The sequence below is a fragment of the Anguilla anguilla genome, chromosome 4 (genome assembly GCF_013347855.1).
Source record: "Anguilla anguilla isolate fAngAng1 chromosome 4, fAngAng1.pri, whole genome shotgun sequence".
In the NCBI taxonomy this organism is placed as follows: domain Eukaryota; kingdom Metazoa; phylum Chordata; class Actinopteri; order Anguilliformes; family Anguillidae; genus Anguilla; species Anguilla anguilla.
In genome coordinates this window covers 29,812,347-29,828,969 of record NC_049204.1, presented here as the reverse complement: position 1 = coordinate 29,828,969, position 16,623 = coordinate 29,812,347, and the positions used below count along the sequence as shown (strand labels likewise).

Below are 16,623 nucleotides of genomic sequence, written 5' to 3'. Positions count from 1 at the left end.
TCACACCTCATCTCCCAGTTCAGCACAGCTTTTTGAGGCTACATCAGATATCATACTGTTTCATGAGGCTGTAATGGCGGCAGTTTCAACCACAGCAGCATAGTTTTCATTTAAATGCGTTGCATAATAATGTATTGCATTTATATAGGGCCTTTTGTCAAGCTGTAACATGAGAGACATATAAGGGAAAGCACTGTAGATGAAACTGTGTGTGAGCAGAATTTCTGTAAGTGTGCATGATCTTTGTGTTTGAGTACTCTATGGGTCTCTTTGTGTAAATCCAACCGCTGCTTTCTTACCAGACCATTGTTACGGAGCCAGCGTCTCACTGGCAGTGGATTCCCTGCCAGCAGCACGCAGGACAGGGTCACCTGCTGCTCCTCGACCACATTGACCATGCTCGGACTGATGCCAATCACAGGAGACACTGAAAAGGCACAGACAGAGAGCTCCTCAGCTTGGTGCAACTGAGCTTTGCAGCCGCACTTGATCTCTTTGAGCTGTCACGAAAGCACCTTAAACAACAGTCTACAGGGCTCTGATTTATCTATCATGATGGAGAGAGCCACGATGGTAATAAAAATTAATTCAGCCTCAGTGGCCAGATGTTCACGTGAGGGCCTCGGGCGAGGTTCAAATGCTTCAAATGCGCCGTCGAAGGGAACCTCCAGATCGCACTCCTCTGTGCTGACATCAGGGGAGCTACACGAGGCGGGGGCGGCTTCGCTTTCTGAGTCTATCAGCTCTGTGCACCCCCGAGTGAGGCTGGGAAGGTCTTCGTTTTGGAGTGGATGATTTACATGCTTGTGCACGTGTGGGCGGAGGGCCCCTCCGGAGGGTTAAGCACTTTGGCCCGTATGAGAACACCACCCCGTACACCCGCCCCCCTCCCGTCACTAGTCCTCCCAGCTGGGGGTCTACTCCATCTCCAGCGAGTTCCCCCAGGGCTGCCCTGCCTCCCTCCCAGCCTGTCCACGGTTCCCCTTCACGGTGACTCCTCTGGAGCCCTGTGTTTTATGGCATGCTGCGCTCATTCTCAGCCCCATATGGTTTCCACATCTCCTCTCCAAGAGGAGCCCCGGCGTCACTTGCCTGGTTGCTATAAACACTGTGTTGTATTTACATTTCTCCCATGAGCCACAGCACTGGCTCGGAAAACCTCAGACCCCTCCGAATGACCCTCTGGCTGGCGATTAGCAAAAATGGGCGCAATCAAAGCCGCTGTGCTCCTGGACGCATGGACGGTCGCCTACTGGACACTGAACACCACGACTCAAGGCTTTCTGAGGACCAATTCCTCGTCAGGGCCAAGCAATGATATTTCTCCTGTTCTGCGATGGGAGATCTGCTAGGCCCAGGCCGCCCAGGAAGAGACTACATCTGGAGTGCATACATAGTACAGAGAATAAGGGCTGCCATAAGTTATCCCACTGATCAAGGGCTGCTATGAACACACTTAGCAATTGTTTCAGCCGCGATTTCAACATTTCATTCTAGGCCGCATATTTTCATACATCTTCATCAACCGCACACCACATAGAACATCTTCAAATGCCAAACAATGCAGGCCATCCATCATAAATGTTGAGAGATGAAAGAGAATTATGACTGAACCCAGAAATGTGACTAAGCCCAGCATGGCTCCGATAAAAGAGCTCCTCGTGTTTTTTTCACTCTCAAACAAACACACGGGCAAAAAGGGATGATCCATGCTATACAGATACTGTCACTTCATACAAATCGGGGTGAACTGGGGATAAAAGCAGGTCTTCGTAAAATAGTTTCACCTCCATTTCAATTGCTCACTCTCTGAAAGTGGTAGAAGTTCCCATTTTGCATCTTTGTCATATGTCGCGACAGCTGTAGAGTTGCATAGAGGCCTGACTGTCGGTCGGGACAGGGGTAAGAGTTGGCCAAGCGGGGCCCTGTGCTGTGTGACCTTTAGCCTACATACGGCCGTGCACTCCCTGGCCTACAGGGCAGTTAAGAAGTTAATGAGGCTGTGAAACTCCCACGGAGACCGGAGGGCCAAGAGTGACTCCAATACAATTTCCCCTGTCGCTGCTTTCAAAGCGCCAGAGAAAGGACAGACGGCCCAAAACACAAGATCATAAATACTAAACACAAACTTGGAAGAATATTTTTGGCTCCTTGGCTTTGATCACCTCCTAAAGATACAGGACTGCAGGATTGTGCGCATACCAGAGATTCTTCCACATGGTTGATCGACCCTTAGCACACGCAAATGAAGAAATATCAAACCAAAACCCTCATGCACATCTGGAAAAGCAGATAATTCATTTCCCCCAGTCTTTGAATTTTAAATCTTTGCATTTTATTCAGCAAATATGACATCTTTGACTATTCACATGCTGCCAACCTGTTTAAAAGACATAGTTCACAGCAAGATGGATATTCCTGCATTTCAAAATGAATTCACTGTATATTAATATATAATTCACATTTTGGCTACCTTTTTGTGCTGCCAGACCCAATGGGAGGATCTGCTTTCAATTGAAAGAAAATAATTGAAATAACATTTCTGGGGAAAAAATGTTTGTTTTACTAATGTGTTTATGCATGCAAACAGTCATAGCTGTACTCCTACAGTGTTTTGTTTTAAAGAGCCAAATACCAATGAACATATGACTTTATCTTTGTAGCAAAGCAAAGCAGACAATGTGAAATGAACAATTATTGACATTATTTTTTAACTATTAGTGAAATACTGATTACAACAAAATCCAAGTCCCTATCAATGGCTCAAGGAGAGTACCATATGTCTATGAGGAGAACACATCTCTTACCTAGCCCCGTCACAGTGACTGAAGCTTGTGCCCGGATCTTCCCAAACTGATTCTGAGCTTCACAGATGTACACGGCCTCATCGTCCACCCACAGATCTGAGAGAACCATAGGACAGAGGTCAGTACAGATTCATGCAGTTACACATCAGAAGTCAGTGCATGTGTATAAAGATAATCCTCAGTGGCCAATACTGCTGTGATCAAATAAACAGCAGTGCTCAGGGTGGGAAAATTCCCATCCCTGCTCCTGAAAGGCTGCAGGTATAAAGAGACACATAAAAATAGCTGGACAAAGCTGTGAGCTTGCGGTAATTTATAGAAAGTGGGTACACACTATTGATGAGTAGGTCTCCGCCACTTTTTTGGGTGATGGAGCTGTGGGGGTGGTGCCGGAAGAAGAGGGCGGCATTGTCATCTCTCCGCCAGATGATCTGGGGCTCAGGGTAGCCCTGGGCATGGCACTGCAGGGTGACGTTGGAGCCGATGTCTGCAGAGACGTCGACCGGCTCCTGGGAGAACTCTGGGGCGGCTGGAGGGGATACAGCCAGGGGTGAGTGAACTCGATCTCTATCACTGTTCCAAACATTGGCTGCGGGCAGCAACTACCGAGTCCTCAATGTTACTAAAGACTTACAGCCCACGTCCAAAGTGACTTTGCCCGTGGCTCTTCCTGCTTCGTTGATGGCGACGCAGGTGTAGTCTCCGGCGTCATCGTCCTGGGTTTCTTTGATCTCCAGGGTCCCTCGGAGGTCATCGACGCTCACAAACGGAGAGGTCCTCAGCTGAAGATCACCTGACCAACACATGGCCAAAGTCCCAAAACTCAACTGGACAGAACTTAGAGAACAGAGTTCTGGCGCTTGAATGTAATTCATTGACACCTGCTGCACATCTTGATGGACCAGTAGAAAACATGCATGGCATCCCCACACTCTCTAAATGCTACAAGTCTTTGAGGACACCCTGACAAATGGAAAAGTTAAGCTGCATAATAAAATTCGACTGAATCATTACATACATATTTCTCAAGTAGGTAATGTATAATGCATAAGAGGCATTCCCTGGCAGGTGTCTTATTGCCTGTGAGTGTAGTCCGATGAAAGTGACCAGTAGGGGAGTGGAAACACACGTGGCTGTTTAAGTCATCACTACAGCTGACAGACTGAGGGTCCCGCAGGGGGACAAAACCAACCACTGTTAGCAGAGACAACATCTGCAACACCCTCCAAACTCACCACTTTCCGCTCCAGCTCTTGGACACCCTGATTTAATTTATTTTCACTTAACGCAAATGAATCAGAGACCTGACCTAGGGCTGCGTTTATAAAATGTTGCGGAGGTTCTACAGTAAAAGGCTGCGCATGCACGAACGAAGAAAAGCACGTAAGGTCAAAAAATATCCTGATTTACAAAACCATGCCTACACTGAACAGCATGGAATGTTATAAATCAAGCAACTTGAAATATTGCGTATGTGCATGGGCCTAGTATCGCTCCCATCAACTCCCACAATTAACATAAATGGTTAATGGAACAGTCATGTGTATAAACCAGCTTGTCATGCATTGTCTGGAAGAATGGAGAAGTCAGACCACAATGCAAAAAAGAGAAAAACAGAGGAAGAGGCCAGGTGGGCTATATTATTTGACGGAAATAGTTGTGGCAAAAGCAATAAAAGAACATTGTGGAGGGGAAGCATGTCACAGCAGCCGAACCATTTCAGGAATTAAAAAGAAGTGGCCGGACATGGAAAATGGAAGCACACTGCATGCGCAGCGACAAAACGTTCCCGCAGTAAATTTAAGGTTATAGCCAGGAATTAATAATAACTGTTGTGATTATTTGAGTCTCGGTACTTATCAGCCAGCGATGAGATGTTATTTAAAACACTAAATGATACGATAATACTTTACTGTCTGATTACGCAGAACAGTTTCACATAGATAAGAATTAAAGAACTTTCCTTCAAAAAAAACAAGATGAGATTTATGACACGTGCAGACCTTTGTTTTTGTGCATATACCAGGTGTATGAGATGATGAATGTTGACTGTTAAATTCTATGTGCAATCCTGTTCATGTGATTAGCATAAGGAAACAGCCATGAACAAATACAGATAAGAAAAATACTGTGAATGCCGAAATGTTCTAGGAAATGTTCATACACACAGTTTACACGTAGTTTACGATCAAATGTGATTGTCCATGTTTCGTGAATGAGGCCCATTACAAATCTACGTAAAAAACCCCAAATCCACAGGGAAAGTGGTGTACGCGTCTTTGTTGTGCGTACTCGCCCCTGGTCAGAGCTCTCCTGTTGCGGTAAGAAGATTTAGAGGAGGCTGCAGTGATGGAAAGGAATTCAATCCTCCCTTGACAGCAGCTAAATAAAATGGAGGAAAAAAAGAGCCCCAGCCTCTCCCAAAATGACTGGAGTTGGGCTGTGGAGACGGCTCCTCACCTTTGTGCCACTGGACCTTTGGATGAGGGATCCCTGTGGCTCTGCACTCCATGGCCGTGGTGTCTCCCAGACCAATCAGAATCTCGCTCTGGATCACTGTTATCTGCGGAGCCTCTGTAAACACACCACACACACTCCATGAACACACGCTTGTGGTTTACTACAGAAATGCACTGTGTAGACAATTCACTGTAAGCACTGAGTGAACATGTGCAGTACAGTACACCATTGCCCTTCTTTCGAGTACAACACATGGACTAAATAAGTACACAAGATAAGGTTACTCCATCTACATGCACTTCAAGAGGGTTTAAAGACAACATGAGCAAAGGAAGGAACTCAAAGATGAAAATGTTTTCTTTCTGGCTAGCTTATCAAAAGGTCCACAAAACCAACCTTTTTATTGAACACTGTGAGGAGACAGGCTTGCCCACTCCTTCACTTACCTAAATAGGTAAGAAGTGATGTCTGCGTGTCTGTCCCTGCAGCATTGCTGGCCAGACAGCCATACACTCCTGCATCTTTCTGAACCGTGTTCTTGATGATCAAGGTTCCATCTGGGGTTAAGCGGTGTCTTCAAGAGAATCAAAACGGAAAGTTAATCTCACAGAGAGACAGAAAGAGAGAGAGAGAGGGAGAGAGAGAGAGAGAGAGAGACAGAGAGAGACAGAGAGTCCTTACCTGTTGGACCCCATGATGAACATGTCATTGTGAGTCCACACCACTCGAGGAGCAGGGTAGCCCTTTGCCAAGCAGCGGATGCGCACTTCCTGCCCAGTCAGGAAGCTCTGGTTGTGGGGTGCTACCGTGACCTGCGGGGTTTCTGGGGGTTTGGATATTTTCAAATAAATTATAAAAACTTGCATATTGTACAAAAATGCACATCACAAGCATGAAAATAACTTCCCCTAACTTTCTCCTGAGCTTGAAACCAGGAAACAGTTTTATAGATATTGACAAGATAATCAGTTTTACGTAGGTACAGGGGCCCATCCATTTCAGACTTCCACCCTTGAGAGCCACACAGCAAAATGCTTAATGTTCAATCAATTCTAATAGTTTATAGGATTCCAACACGGACCAAATGTACTCTATTAGAGTTAAAAGAACCCAATCAGGGTTATTTTACACTGAATATTTTGCTGTGCATCTTCCCACACTGATTTGACTGTATGGTCCATTTCATATTCAAACATTCTTTTTAAATCAAATTCAATCACATTAATATTTCCACCCATTTCCCACCTTATAGGTGTAACAATAAACCTACTTTCTTTAATGCTGTTTTGCGATTTTACTCTTCATAATATTCACTGCAGTGGTTTCACCTTCTTCCTGTTATCATTATGTTTTACAGGTTGAAAAATGGAATACTGATTCCAGACACGTTTAAGCTGTGGAATCATGGCCATTCCCTTTTGATTCATAAAGTGTGACACATCCTGGAAGGGAGCGTTTGCTGTCAAAACACAAAGCCCTGTCCAGTTCCATGGTCTCCTCTGGTGTTCCTAGAAACTGCAGAAAGGAGGAATGTGCTGTATTAGGTTCCTGTTCAGAAATTCCAAAGGGGATTGGGGAAGAGTTTGTGAGTATAGTAAGTGTGAGTGTGTGTTGTGTTTTATTCTCTGTAACTGGGACCATTCAAACTGCAGCACTGCTGTGTCCTCAAGGAAAATGTATTACCTGGAGAGTCTTAAGCACATATATATACATTTACATTTATACATTTTTCTGACATAATACTAGTGTATTGGATGACCAAAAACATGTTGCAGTGGAAATATTTCCAAATAAATTTATTTTGGTTTTATCGAATGTCCCATGTAGTGTAGGCTTCAGCATAATTGAATATTTGGTTGTAGAGATTAAGACCAGAGACTTCTGTCCCGTGGACAAAACTGAATTGCTGGGTCTTATGAGGATACACAATTCAAGTCGCAGAAAATGTTTAATTGAAGTTACAATGTGCTTGCAAAGAATTTAAAACATAGTCCTAGAAAGTAATTTCCTTGTCTACTTGGGAGCAACAGTTCAGCAGCTTTTGCAGTAATCCATAATGCCTCTCAAATTGCACACTAGTGACTGGGGTAAGTCTGGGTCTTTTCCACACCCCCTGAGACAAAGTACCTAGAGGGCTATGAATGTGGTTTTGGTGCTTGAGCTATACTGACGTGAATCAATAGAGTGGTGCATTTTTTGCCACTTACTAAGAAGCCTCTGTTTGTCAAGCTGAGCCTGTCTTTAGCATGCAATAATGGACTATAAGCATGGCCTGTTCTCCCATCCACTAGCTTTCCTGTGTTAGCAGCCACACTTCAAAGCTAGACTAATGAGTAGGACAGGCATCTCCGCAGGTGCTAATTAGAGCTCTCCTGGGCCCATTGTGACAGCTGTTTGTGAAGGGGAGCGATCAGTTTAGTCAAAGGAATCAAAGTTGGCTGTGTGTCAGTGTCATCCTCCCACTGTAGCTGAGCAACAAAGACTTTTATATGGGGTGGTCGATGTAACAAGAGACAGAGAAAATGATGAAGGGGGTTAGAGAAAGATACTACCACATGCACACACACACACAAACATGCACACAAACAGAACACACATCACCATTTTGCTGTGCTACACCAATCGTACTTGATGACCGCATTGTTCCACACATGGGAGTAAATTCAAGGGCTTCTCTCAAATTTTAGCAGGCTAACTGTAGACCACAGGTACGAACTGCACACAGAAAGCCTGCCTCGCTGACATGAAATCCATAGGGTTTTCTTGGTTACGCTGTCAGGTGTGAGGCATGCTTTTTCGGGATGTCCCATAACCCTACACAACTCATGAAACATATTTTTCCGACATCACATAACATAAAATGCCATTTTTCTGAACCTGTGTGAAAATATTGGAGCACCGGAAATTCCATTCTATTTTAAGTTCCATTTAAATGGAGACAGACTGACAAGCAGTTTTGCATCTGTATTTTATTGGGAAACAAATCCAGTTACTCAATATCTCTTGGAGCCTTTCATTACCAGATTTTCCTTTTTATTTCTAAGATTGCATTAGAAGCTTATTGGGTGTTACTAAAAATAAAAAACAAAAAATTGATTATTTAAAAGACAGAGCTCTGTACTCCCAAAAATCCATAAATAAATAATTTTCACACATCCAAAAAACTATTAAAATGATATACTGCACTGTGGCTGAGCTGAAAATGTGTCTTGTGTTTCTGCCTGTAAGAGTTGTTCCAAGGGTCTTGTTCCCGATGGTGTAAATCTCTGCATGTCATCAGGACACACTCCGGCCAACAGTGGCCCTGTGATTACACTGAACACTCCACAGAAAGAACACAGCGCCCCTCTACTGCAATGCCTGTGTTCCATGACTGTTTAAAAACACCACATGAAGTTCTGAACGGGCGTTCACACCTATATTAAAGCAGATTTATCAATGAGCTCAACCCTGGGTTATCAATTACTCCAGACACTTCTCACTCTGGGACTTATTACAAAGACAGAACATGAAAGGAACTCTTTTCTTTTCCTGGAAAACCTGCATGCTATATCAGCGATTTCATATTATTACAACAATAGATCTTGCAGACTTGCCAGATACCTGTCACTGTTGGACATAAATCAAAGAACAATGGAAAAGCTGTAATATTTTTGACCACATTTTTCACAAATGAAAAATATTTATAATCATACCATAAAAATAAGTTCAAGTAAGGCGTCCGACACAGAGGGATAGGCCGTCCATCACAGACTGCCTATCACTGACAGGGTGGCATGTGTACATTGGACATTAGATCAAGACATGATACTGCAGGCACCACACACAAGCTTACAGAGAAAGAGAATCGCAGGTAATGCATCGCTATGAGAAAAGAGGGATCACCACCTGTGTCATTGCCTGTGTATCACAGGTAATGCATCGCTATGAGAAACGAGGGATCAGCACCTGTGTCACTGCCTGTGTATCGCAGGTAATGCATCACTACCTATGCATTGGACAGGCTTGACTCAACTATCAGAGACACCAGTATAGCCCTGGCAGAAGGAACATTGAATCATTATATCAGTTCAGCTGTTACTGTGGGACGTATAATCCTCTACACTTTAGAATATCATAAATCCAATCTCCAGTATTAGCCAGCTATATGACAAAAGAGTAGGCTGCAAATCTTCACAGAGTGTAAGGGAGGTAAGAACAGTTTCAATGAGTAGTACAACCAACCAAGCAATTAGCCAAACATGTCCAGAAAAATTATAATTAGGGTTGGCCACAGCACCCCATCAGCCTCACCTTGCACAAGGAGGTAGACTCTGGCAGTAGAGACCCCGCCCTCGTTGGCAGCAATGCAGCTGTACCAGCCGGCATCATCGACAGTGACCCTGCGGACTTCCAGGGACAAGTTGCTCATGGTGCGCACCCGGGGGTCCAGATGGGCGGCCACCCCACCCCTCTGCCAAGTGACGTTGTACCGCACCGTGCTGGCCACCAGGCAGGTGAGGACGGCCACAGTGCCTGGCGACGCCGTCACGTTGCCGGGGACGGCGATGACGGGTGGAGGCTCTGGAACACGCCACACATAGAGGTTATGACGGACAGGGTACCAAAGACAGAATGTCACAAATGTTTCATCACATCTCCTGGAAAAGTATTATTCACAGAGGATGAGACAGGATATCACATGAACCATACTACTGTATAGCACAGACAGTGCATTATAGGCAGGGCATCGATTGAGAGGGTTTCAGACACAGGTATGATGGAGAAGCCATCACAAACAGCACTAGGCAGACAAAATATCATAGAAAGGAAAGACGGGAGCCCGCACTCTTAATGAATAGATATAGATTATGAATGTCTACACAACAAAATCATTTTCATTTTTATTCCTATTTGGACAAAGAGACAGTCATGTTTCGGCCTAAGCCGTCCTCAGTGTCACTCAGTGACATTCATAATCTATATCTATTCATTACGAGTGCGGGCTCTCGTCTTTCCTTTCTATGATTATCTATGAGAAGCTAACGCACCATTTATTTGTTATACAGCCTAGTTTGTTAAAAAATATCTTTGAGCGCATGGGTTGGTAATTCTTTTTTTAGACAAAATATCATAGAAAAGATCTCATAGACTACACATCCTTGGAGCCAGATCCAGCTACCAGAAACACAAGGACTGACCCCTGGCAGTAAGTAACACTGAATCAATGCATCAGCGTAGCTTTTACTGCTGGAGATGTAATCTTCTGCTCTTCAGAATATCGTAAATCCTCTCTCCAATAAGAGCCAACTATACAAAAAACCAAAGGGCGCGGACAGGGGAGGGAGTTCTGCTTTTTAAGATGGAACCTGCAAGGAATGTCACCCTGAGAGTCTGCTCAGTATGACACTGGCTTGGTGACAGAGGTAAAAAAGAAAGGGAATTCACAGCACCAGGGGTGAATTATCAAGCCCAAGGGGTCTCCATCACCAGTGTGCTATGGTGATGTTTTAATTCCACAAGCTGTAGATCCCTCCAAGGCCAGCGGCATTACAAGGCTTTGGCATCCTTAGTTACGTTTCAATAAACGTTAAGGTATAGGAAATCGAATCGCTTCCACTATTGTTTGTTTAAACACTGATGGGGATGATAGAGTGTCAGGTTTTCTCGCCCCAGAATCCTAAACATTTACCTGAATTTTAAGTGTGCATCCCAAAGATTAAATAAAACAAAAAGTAGCGCATAATTTTATACATTTTGTTAAAATGAAAGCAGGCCACTTTACAATCTGATATTATTCTCAGAAATCTGTTGGGCTCACCACATTTTACTTCATTCACACTCGTCTTTACGAATCAATATTATGTATTAGTCTTTAACTGTATTTGTTCCACCCATATTACATAACACTTGTACCCAAACATTACCTATATTGGTCAGCTGCATCCTTTGGAATAATCACTGGAATAATGCCAATCTATCGCAGTAGATTCATACCACGGAATGAAGAATCATGGTCTTTTCCTTGGCATAGGATTTACAAAATATGCAAGACAGCAAAGAAAGGTCTTTGCTTTTTTATTTCTTTACAATTACAAGCATTCCAAAAATAAAAATGACCAGCCCAAGCTTTTTTTGCCTTTGGAGGTGAAAGAGGTTACTGCCCTCAATAACAAAGAATGTGGGCGGAGGGCTGGATACAACAGATGGGAATTAGATGGAGCAGCAAGAAACTTGAGTACATTCAGTTTTGTTATGAATGTTTTCATTATTTCTGAAGCCAGAGTCCACACTCAGACAGTGGGAGAGGATGTGCACCAGAACCTCTCAATCAAAAGCACTGTTCTGTCACCTGTTATCACGGGCTGGAATGTCATTGTAGAGTGTTGGACAGTAGGTCTGTCATAGTTGGAATAGGTCCAGGGCTAAGTGTATATGTGGCAACTCAATAAAACTCAATCAATCAGCCAAAATTGGACAGGGTATGTACTGTCTACACAAGAGAAAACAGTAAAAATTAGACTAATAAACTGGTGGCATTCATACAGTGGAACTTCTGAATTATGAATTTATCAGAAATTGATGTTGTTCGGAAATGTTTTTAACTTTGAAAGTTAAGTGAACATAGACCTGTTTTAAATGATTTATTGGAATAGTTTCTTTTTTTGCATTAGTCTTTCCTTACTTTTAAACATGCTCTCATTTCATAGCCATAAATCATTTTTTATGAACTGGGATCTCATTAGAACATGGACAGTCCATAATTGCGAGGTTCTGCCATATTTCATTTAATTTATTGCCTTCAAATCGTCATGTTCTTTACACAGATGCACTGAACACAATGCTATTAAAATGCAGAGGCAGCACAATATCATTTAGCATATGAGCGACTCCAGCAAACAGAATAATACCACAGCCAGTATACAGCCACCCTCTTGGACTGCATTCTGAAGCATCCTTTATTATTAGCAGGCAAGCTTTATTCTGTAAGAACCAACCTTAGCCTGCAGCCCAAGTCAAACATTACAAATAGAAGTAGGAGGCTACTGATACAATATGTAAAAGGCCTGAAGGAACCCACTGTCACCCAAATTATGTTCTCTCGCAAACAGTTCTGTTCAGGAAAGATCATCATCTCCCTCCATGAAGGTCAAGAACAATTACTGCCCACTTACTAGCCTTTGCAGGGACTAAAAAAACAATTTCATCTTATTTTGTTACTTAATGTAATTCAGTGGTAGGTAACCCAAGAGATTCAGCCATGTTTCACTGAGCATAGCATAAATGCTGGAGTTTATGTTTGCTGCCATTTCACCCATGGCACCTGCAATGTGTTCTCTAGGGGGTGGGGGTTACTTGAGGCAGTTGCATACAGTAAACCTACACTGAGACCATTCTCCTGCAGAGTACTGATCCTAATCTAGGAGCTATTATCTTCAGTATCTGAACAAAGGAGTTTAGCCATGTCTCCGTCCCACTAATCAGGCAGGCCTCAGATCAGACATGCAGACAAAGATGGCAGTGTTCGGACCAACCACCATTAAACTCCGCACAGGCATTCTGAGTAATGGATTCTGGACCAAAATCACACGTGTGACCCATTACAGCCCATTTCACAGTATTTACTTGCAAGGCTCAGTGATACTCAATCATGTCCACAACAGCGCTTAAACATGTTTGCAGATGGCATATCTCCATATCTAAGCTAATGGCTGCCTCATAGGGACCTAAAGTTAAGATCCTATTTGATAATTTCCATCTGTAATGGCTATGTGCAACTCAACTTTGAGTCACAGCTGGTAAAGTAATACACAACACAGATCTCCTTTAAAAATATTTTTTTAAATGTTGGTAATGTATCTCATCGATAATAAACACTTTATTTAAAAAATTACTAGACCAAACACTGTTGATCGTAGCTTGGTGCAGAGCTCTTTCTGTAGGAGCTAGTGGCTAAGTAGTGACTTGAGTCACAGGCTATCAATTAAAATAGTAGAAAATTGTAAAAATAAAAATAGTTAAATTATTTTTAATTAAACAAAGCAAAAATACAAATTCTAAGCCTATTAGGCTAAGTCTTGCCCCCTTACCTCTAATCTGCCGTTGAATAACAGTGTATCATGAACTTCAAGTGAGGATTGTTCCTGTAGTTTAATATCATCCTGGAGAGCTGACTTACCTGACACATCTAGAAAGGTTTGGGCCCGGCCTGTCCCTGCACTACTTATGGCGATGCACTCGTAGTACCCCTCGTCTTTCAGGGTTACCCGCTCAATCTCCAGAGAGGTGCTGGATGATTCCCTGCAATGGCAAAAAAATTGGGGTGATATGGGAGAATGACAAATGTAGAATGAAGCTTCTTTGTGAAAAGGTAGCTAAAGGTTTGTCGATTAGCAGGTGGCGGTGTTTACTTGAAAAGCTGGTCCACTCCCAGTTTGACCCCCTCTCGGCTAAAGCGCAGGGTGAAGGGGATCAGGCTGTCCACCTGGCAGGTAATGGCCCCATTCTGCAGGTAGTATCCTGGCGTGCGCTGGGGCATTGTCACCTTTGGAGCATCTGGAGAAAATGAGGTTCAAATAAACAACACCAAAAGGACATGCTGGGAAATAAGAAAGCATGAGATCATTATGGTGTTTAGAAAGGAGAGGTCCCATGGTAATAAAGCCTCATGAGAACCTGAGACACAATGATGGGCTGTGACTACCCATATCCCAGCCCTGTGACCGCATCTGAGGTAGCACATCTGAGGTCTAGACCCCCATAATGAGGACTGACCTGGGATGATGCTAGAGAAGGAGACGCTGGAGACCCGCTGGAAGAGGAATCCATCCTTGTCATAGCCTGTGACTCTGAGGAAGAAGGCCTCATTTGGAGGGATGAACTCTGTGATGTTCCAGAGGCCAAAGGGCTGGCGTTCAGGGTAGTAGCGAATGGGCAGAGTCTTTATGACCACGCCCGAAATGCTGACGAGCTCCAGGCGGTCAGCTCGTGCTGGGGGAGACAACCCCGTGGTGTTCAGCAGGATGTAAGTGGGAATGCCTGGGTGACCAGAGGACGAGAAGGACATCAGGACAGCAGGAACAACAGTGACACCAAAACCAACAGCAACAAACAGAAACACCAAAACCAGCAGTAACAAACACTGTCACCAAAACCAATTTACAGTAACTCCAAAACCAACAGCAACAAACATCAACTCCAAAAACTAACAGCAACACCAAAGCCAACAGCAACAAACATTAACACCAAAACCAGCAGCAAAGCATGACGGATGCACAGAAGAGGATTGGTTGCACTGACCTTGCACAGGCCTGCTGGACGTCATCTTGAAGTCCAGTGTGGGCTTCCTGGAGAAACCAGCCCGGAAGTCAATAGTGCTGAGGCCTGAGATTCGAACCGAGTGCCTCCCCTCACTGGTCGTCTGCAGGATAATGACAAAATGAAAGAGTCGCGTTTTCACCATTTAACTAGTTAATATACAACACACTGTTGCACTAGGAATATAACAGCTGCTGGGTGGTTATTTTCCTGTTCGATACCATGATTTTATTGTGAAATACTCCCAGGTATTAGTCCCCATTATAACTGAGAAGATTTATTTCTCTCTGTAGAATCTAGACACCCCTGACAACGGAGTTCTCAGCTGACCTCTCTCATGCCAAGATGATAGCAGGGCCCACACTTCAAAGGGATCAGTGTTAACAACAATGCAGACAGGGGATGACAGGCCTGTTTACTGACTGACAGTGATCCAATAGCATGGAATGGCCAAATAGTTCATATCAAGTGCAGTCAGAACAGGCATTTCAGGACAATGAACAGTGATTGTGTTTCACAAGCCAAACTCATTCTTCATCAAGCTAGAATAAGAACTGGAAGTTCTGAAGTTAGTACAAAAGGATATGATGTGCTGTGCCTGGAGATTGATTTATTCCAATAATAGAACAATGGGGTGTTCACAAATTTTCCCTTTTCTAAATCCAAAAGAAAATGCATCCAATGTGCTAAAGCTGGAGCAGTTCTACAATAACTACTATATTTCAATCTGATTTCTATTCTAGAATCACATTTATACTGGTAGAAGTGAGTATTGTTACATTCTGTTGTAAAACAAAAGCATGTTTCCTGAATGTTTTTGTGTTAAACAATTGCATTTAAGAATGATGCTGATAGCTATTCAAACAAATTTATAATATTGTATGCTGTTTACAAAGTATCGGAAAAGACTGCATGAAAATGTCAGCGTTGTTCAAATAAACATGACAATAGGGCAGAAAATAAAACCTTCTCTTGTTTATTAAGTAATACTTTTGGTTTAGTATAGTAAACTAAGTCAGCATATAAAATAATGATACTCTTTGCTTCAATTTTCAGTGTGTTAGGCTTTACATGGAAATTAACTTTGTTGAGGTACTAAGCACTGCTTTAAATATAGAATTAGCCAAATGAAGAAAGGCAAGTAAATAAATTATATAGACCGCCCGAAAGCCTTGCTATTTTACCTCTGATGAAAAAGCATATTGTCCTAACAAAAACATAGATGCAGTAATCATTTTAATTGATTATTTAAAGTTAATTTTGAAATACTTTGAAAAGAAAGTAATTCTACACTAAGCAGAGCCAGGCAGGAAAACAGCATCTGCTGTACAAATAATGTAATGTAGGTCATTCAAACAGAACACAACAGGCAGCAAAGAATACCCATGATGAACAGTTAATTCTCTAACACAGAAGCCGGATCACACTATGCTGACAGTAACCAGTGTTCAGTATGATAACAATATCCATATCATGACAACTAATGAGATAAAATACATATTTAGACTAAGAACAATCTCCTTCGAAATGCCCTGCTTGTGAAAAGACAAGAGTCTCTCTGAAGTTCCCAACGGAACAGACACATTTCCCCCTTCCAAACAGTAGGAGGGTCACCTGACTGACCATCACTGGAGTCGAGGGTCCAATGTGGAACAGACCCTGTGCCAATGCAGAAAGCTTTCTGCAAGCTGTACCTATGAGACAAACTGACTGAGCGTCCGCACAGCTGTGAACCATAGCTTTGTGTGCTTCACAGCTGACTGGGGCCTTTATTTGGTCAAGAGAGTCTGACTCTCTTTGTTTGAGACCCCAATTCTCAATATGAACATCATGTGAATCTAATGCTGTGAACCATCTTGAAACTCTGAAGAAGAAAACTTCACTCTTTGTTGTTTTGGAAAGAGCAACCTTACTCTCCAATCCTTTTACAAAGAAAACTCCCCTATTGCTCAACATTTTTATTTTTGGAATATTGATTTAATTATTTTGAAAGAAAAGATATGAAAGGATTGGATGACATCTGCAGCTTTGAAGATATCAATGAGGTGCATGACTGCAA

The 16,623-nt window shown here is 43.0% G+C and overlaps 1 protein-coding gene across 3 annotated transcripts in view; it reads right to left on the bottom strand.

Moving 5' to 3' along the window:
• Window positions 1-16,623, bottom strand: part of hmcn1 (hemicentin 1) — a 92,017-nt gene that overhangs the window by 52,960 nt on the left and 22,434 nt on the right. For all 3 annotated transcript variants that reach the window (XM_035412007.1, XM_035412009.1, XM_035412008.1), the window contains exons 7-18: window positions 14,547-14,667; window positions 14,022-14,285; window positions 13,658-13,802; window positions 13,426-13,547; window positions 9,561-9,830; window positions 5,949-6,090; window positions 5,714-5,841; window positions 5,268-5,381; window positions 3,442-3,600; window positions 3,142-3,336; window positions 2,808-2,903; window positions 300-427 (exon numbers count right to left, since the gene is read on the bottom strand). In XM_035412007.1, the coding sequence (XP_035267898.1) occupies window positions 300-427; window positions 2,808-2,903; window positions 3,142-3,336; window positions 3,442-3,600; window positions 5,268-5,381; window positions 5,714-5,841; window positions 5,949-6,090; window positions 9,561-9,830; window positions 13,426-13,547; window positions 13,658-13,802; window positions 14,022-14,285; window positions 14,547-14,667 (1,884 nt within the window). The remainder of the gene's footprint in view (window positions 1-299; window positions 428-2,807; window positions 2,904-3,141; window positions 3,337-3,441; window positions 3,601-5,267; window positions 5,382-5,713; window positions 5,842-5,948; window positions 6,091-9,560; window positions 9,831-13,425; window positions 13,548-13,657; window positions 13,803-14,021; window positions 14,286-14,546; window positions 14,668-16,623) is intronic.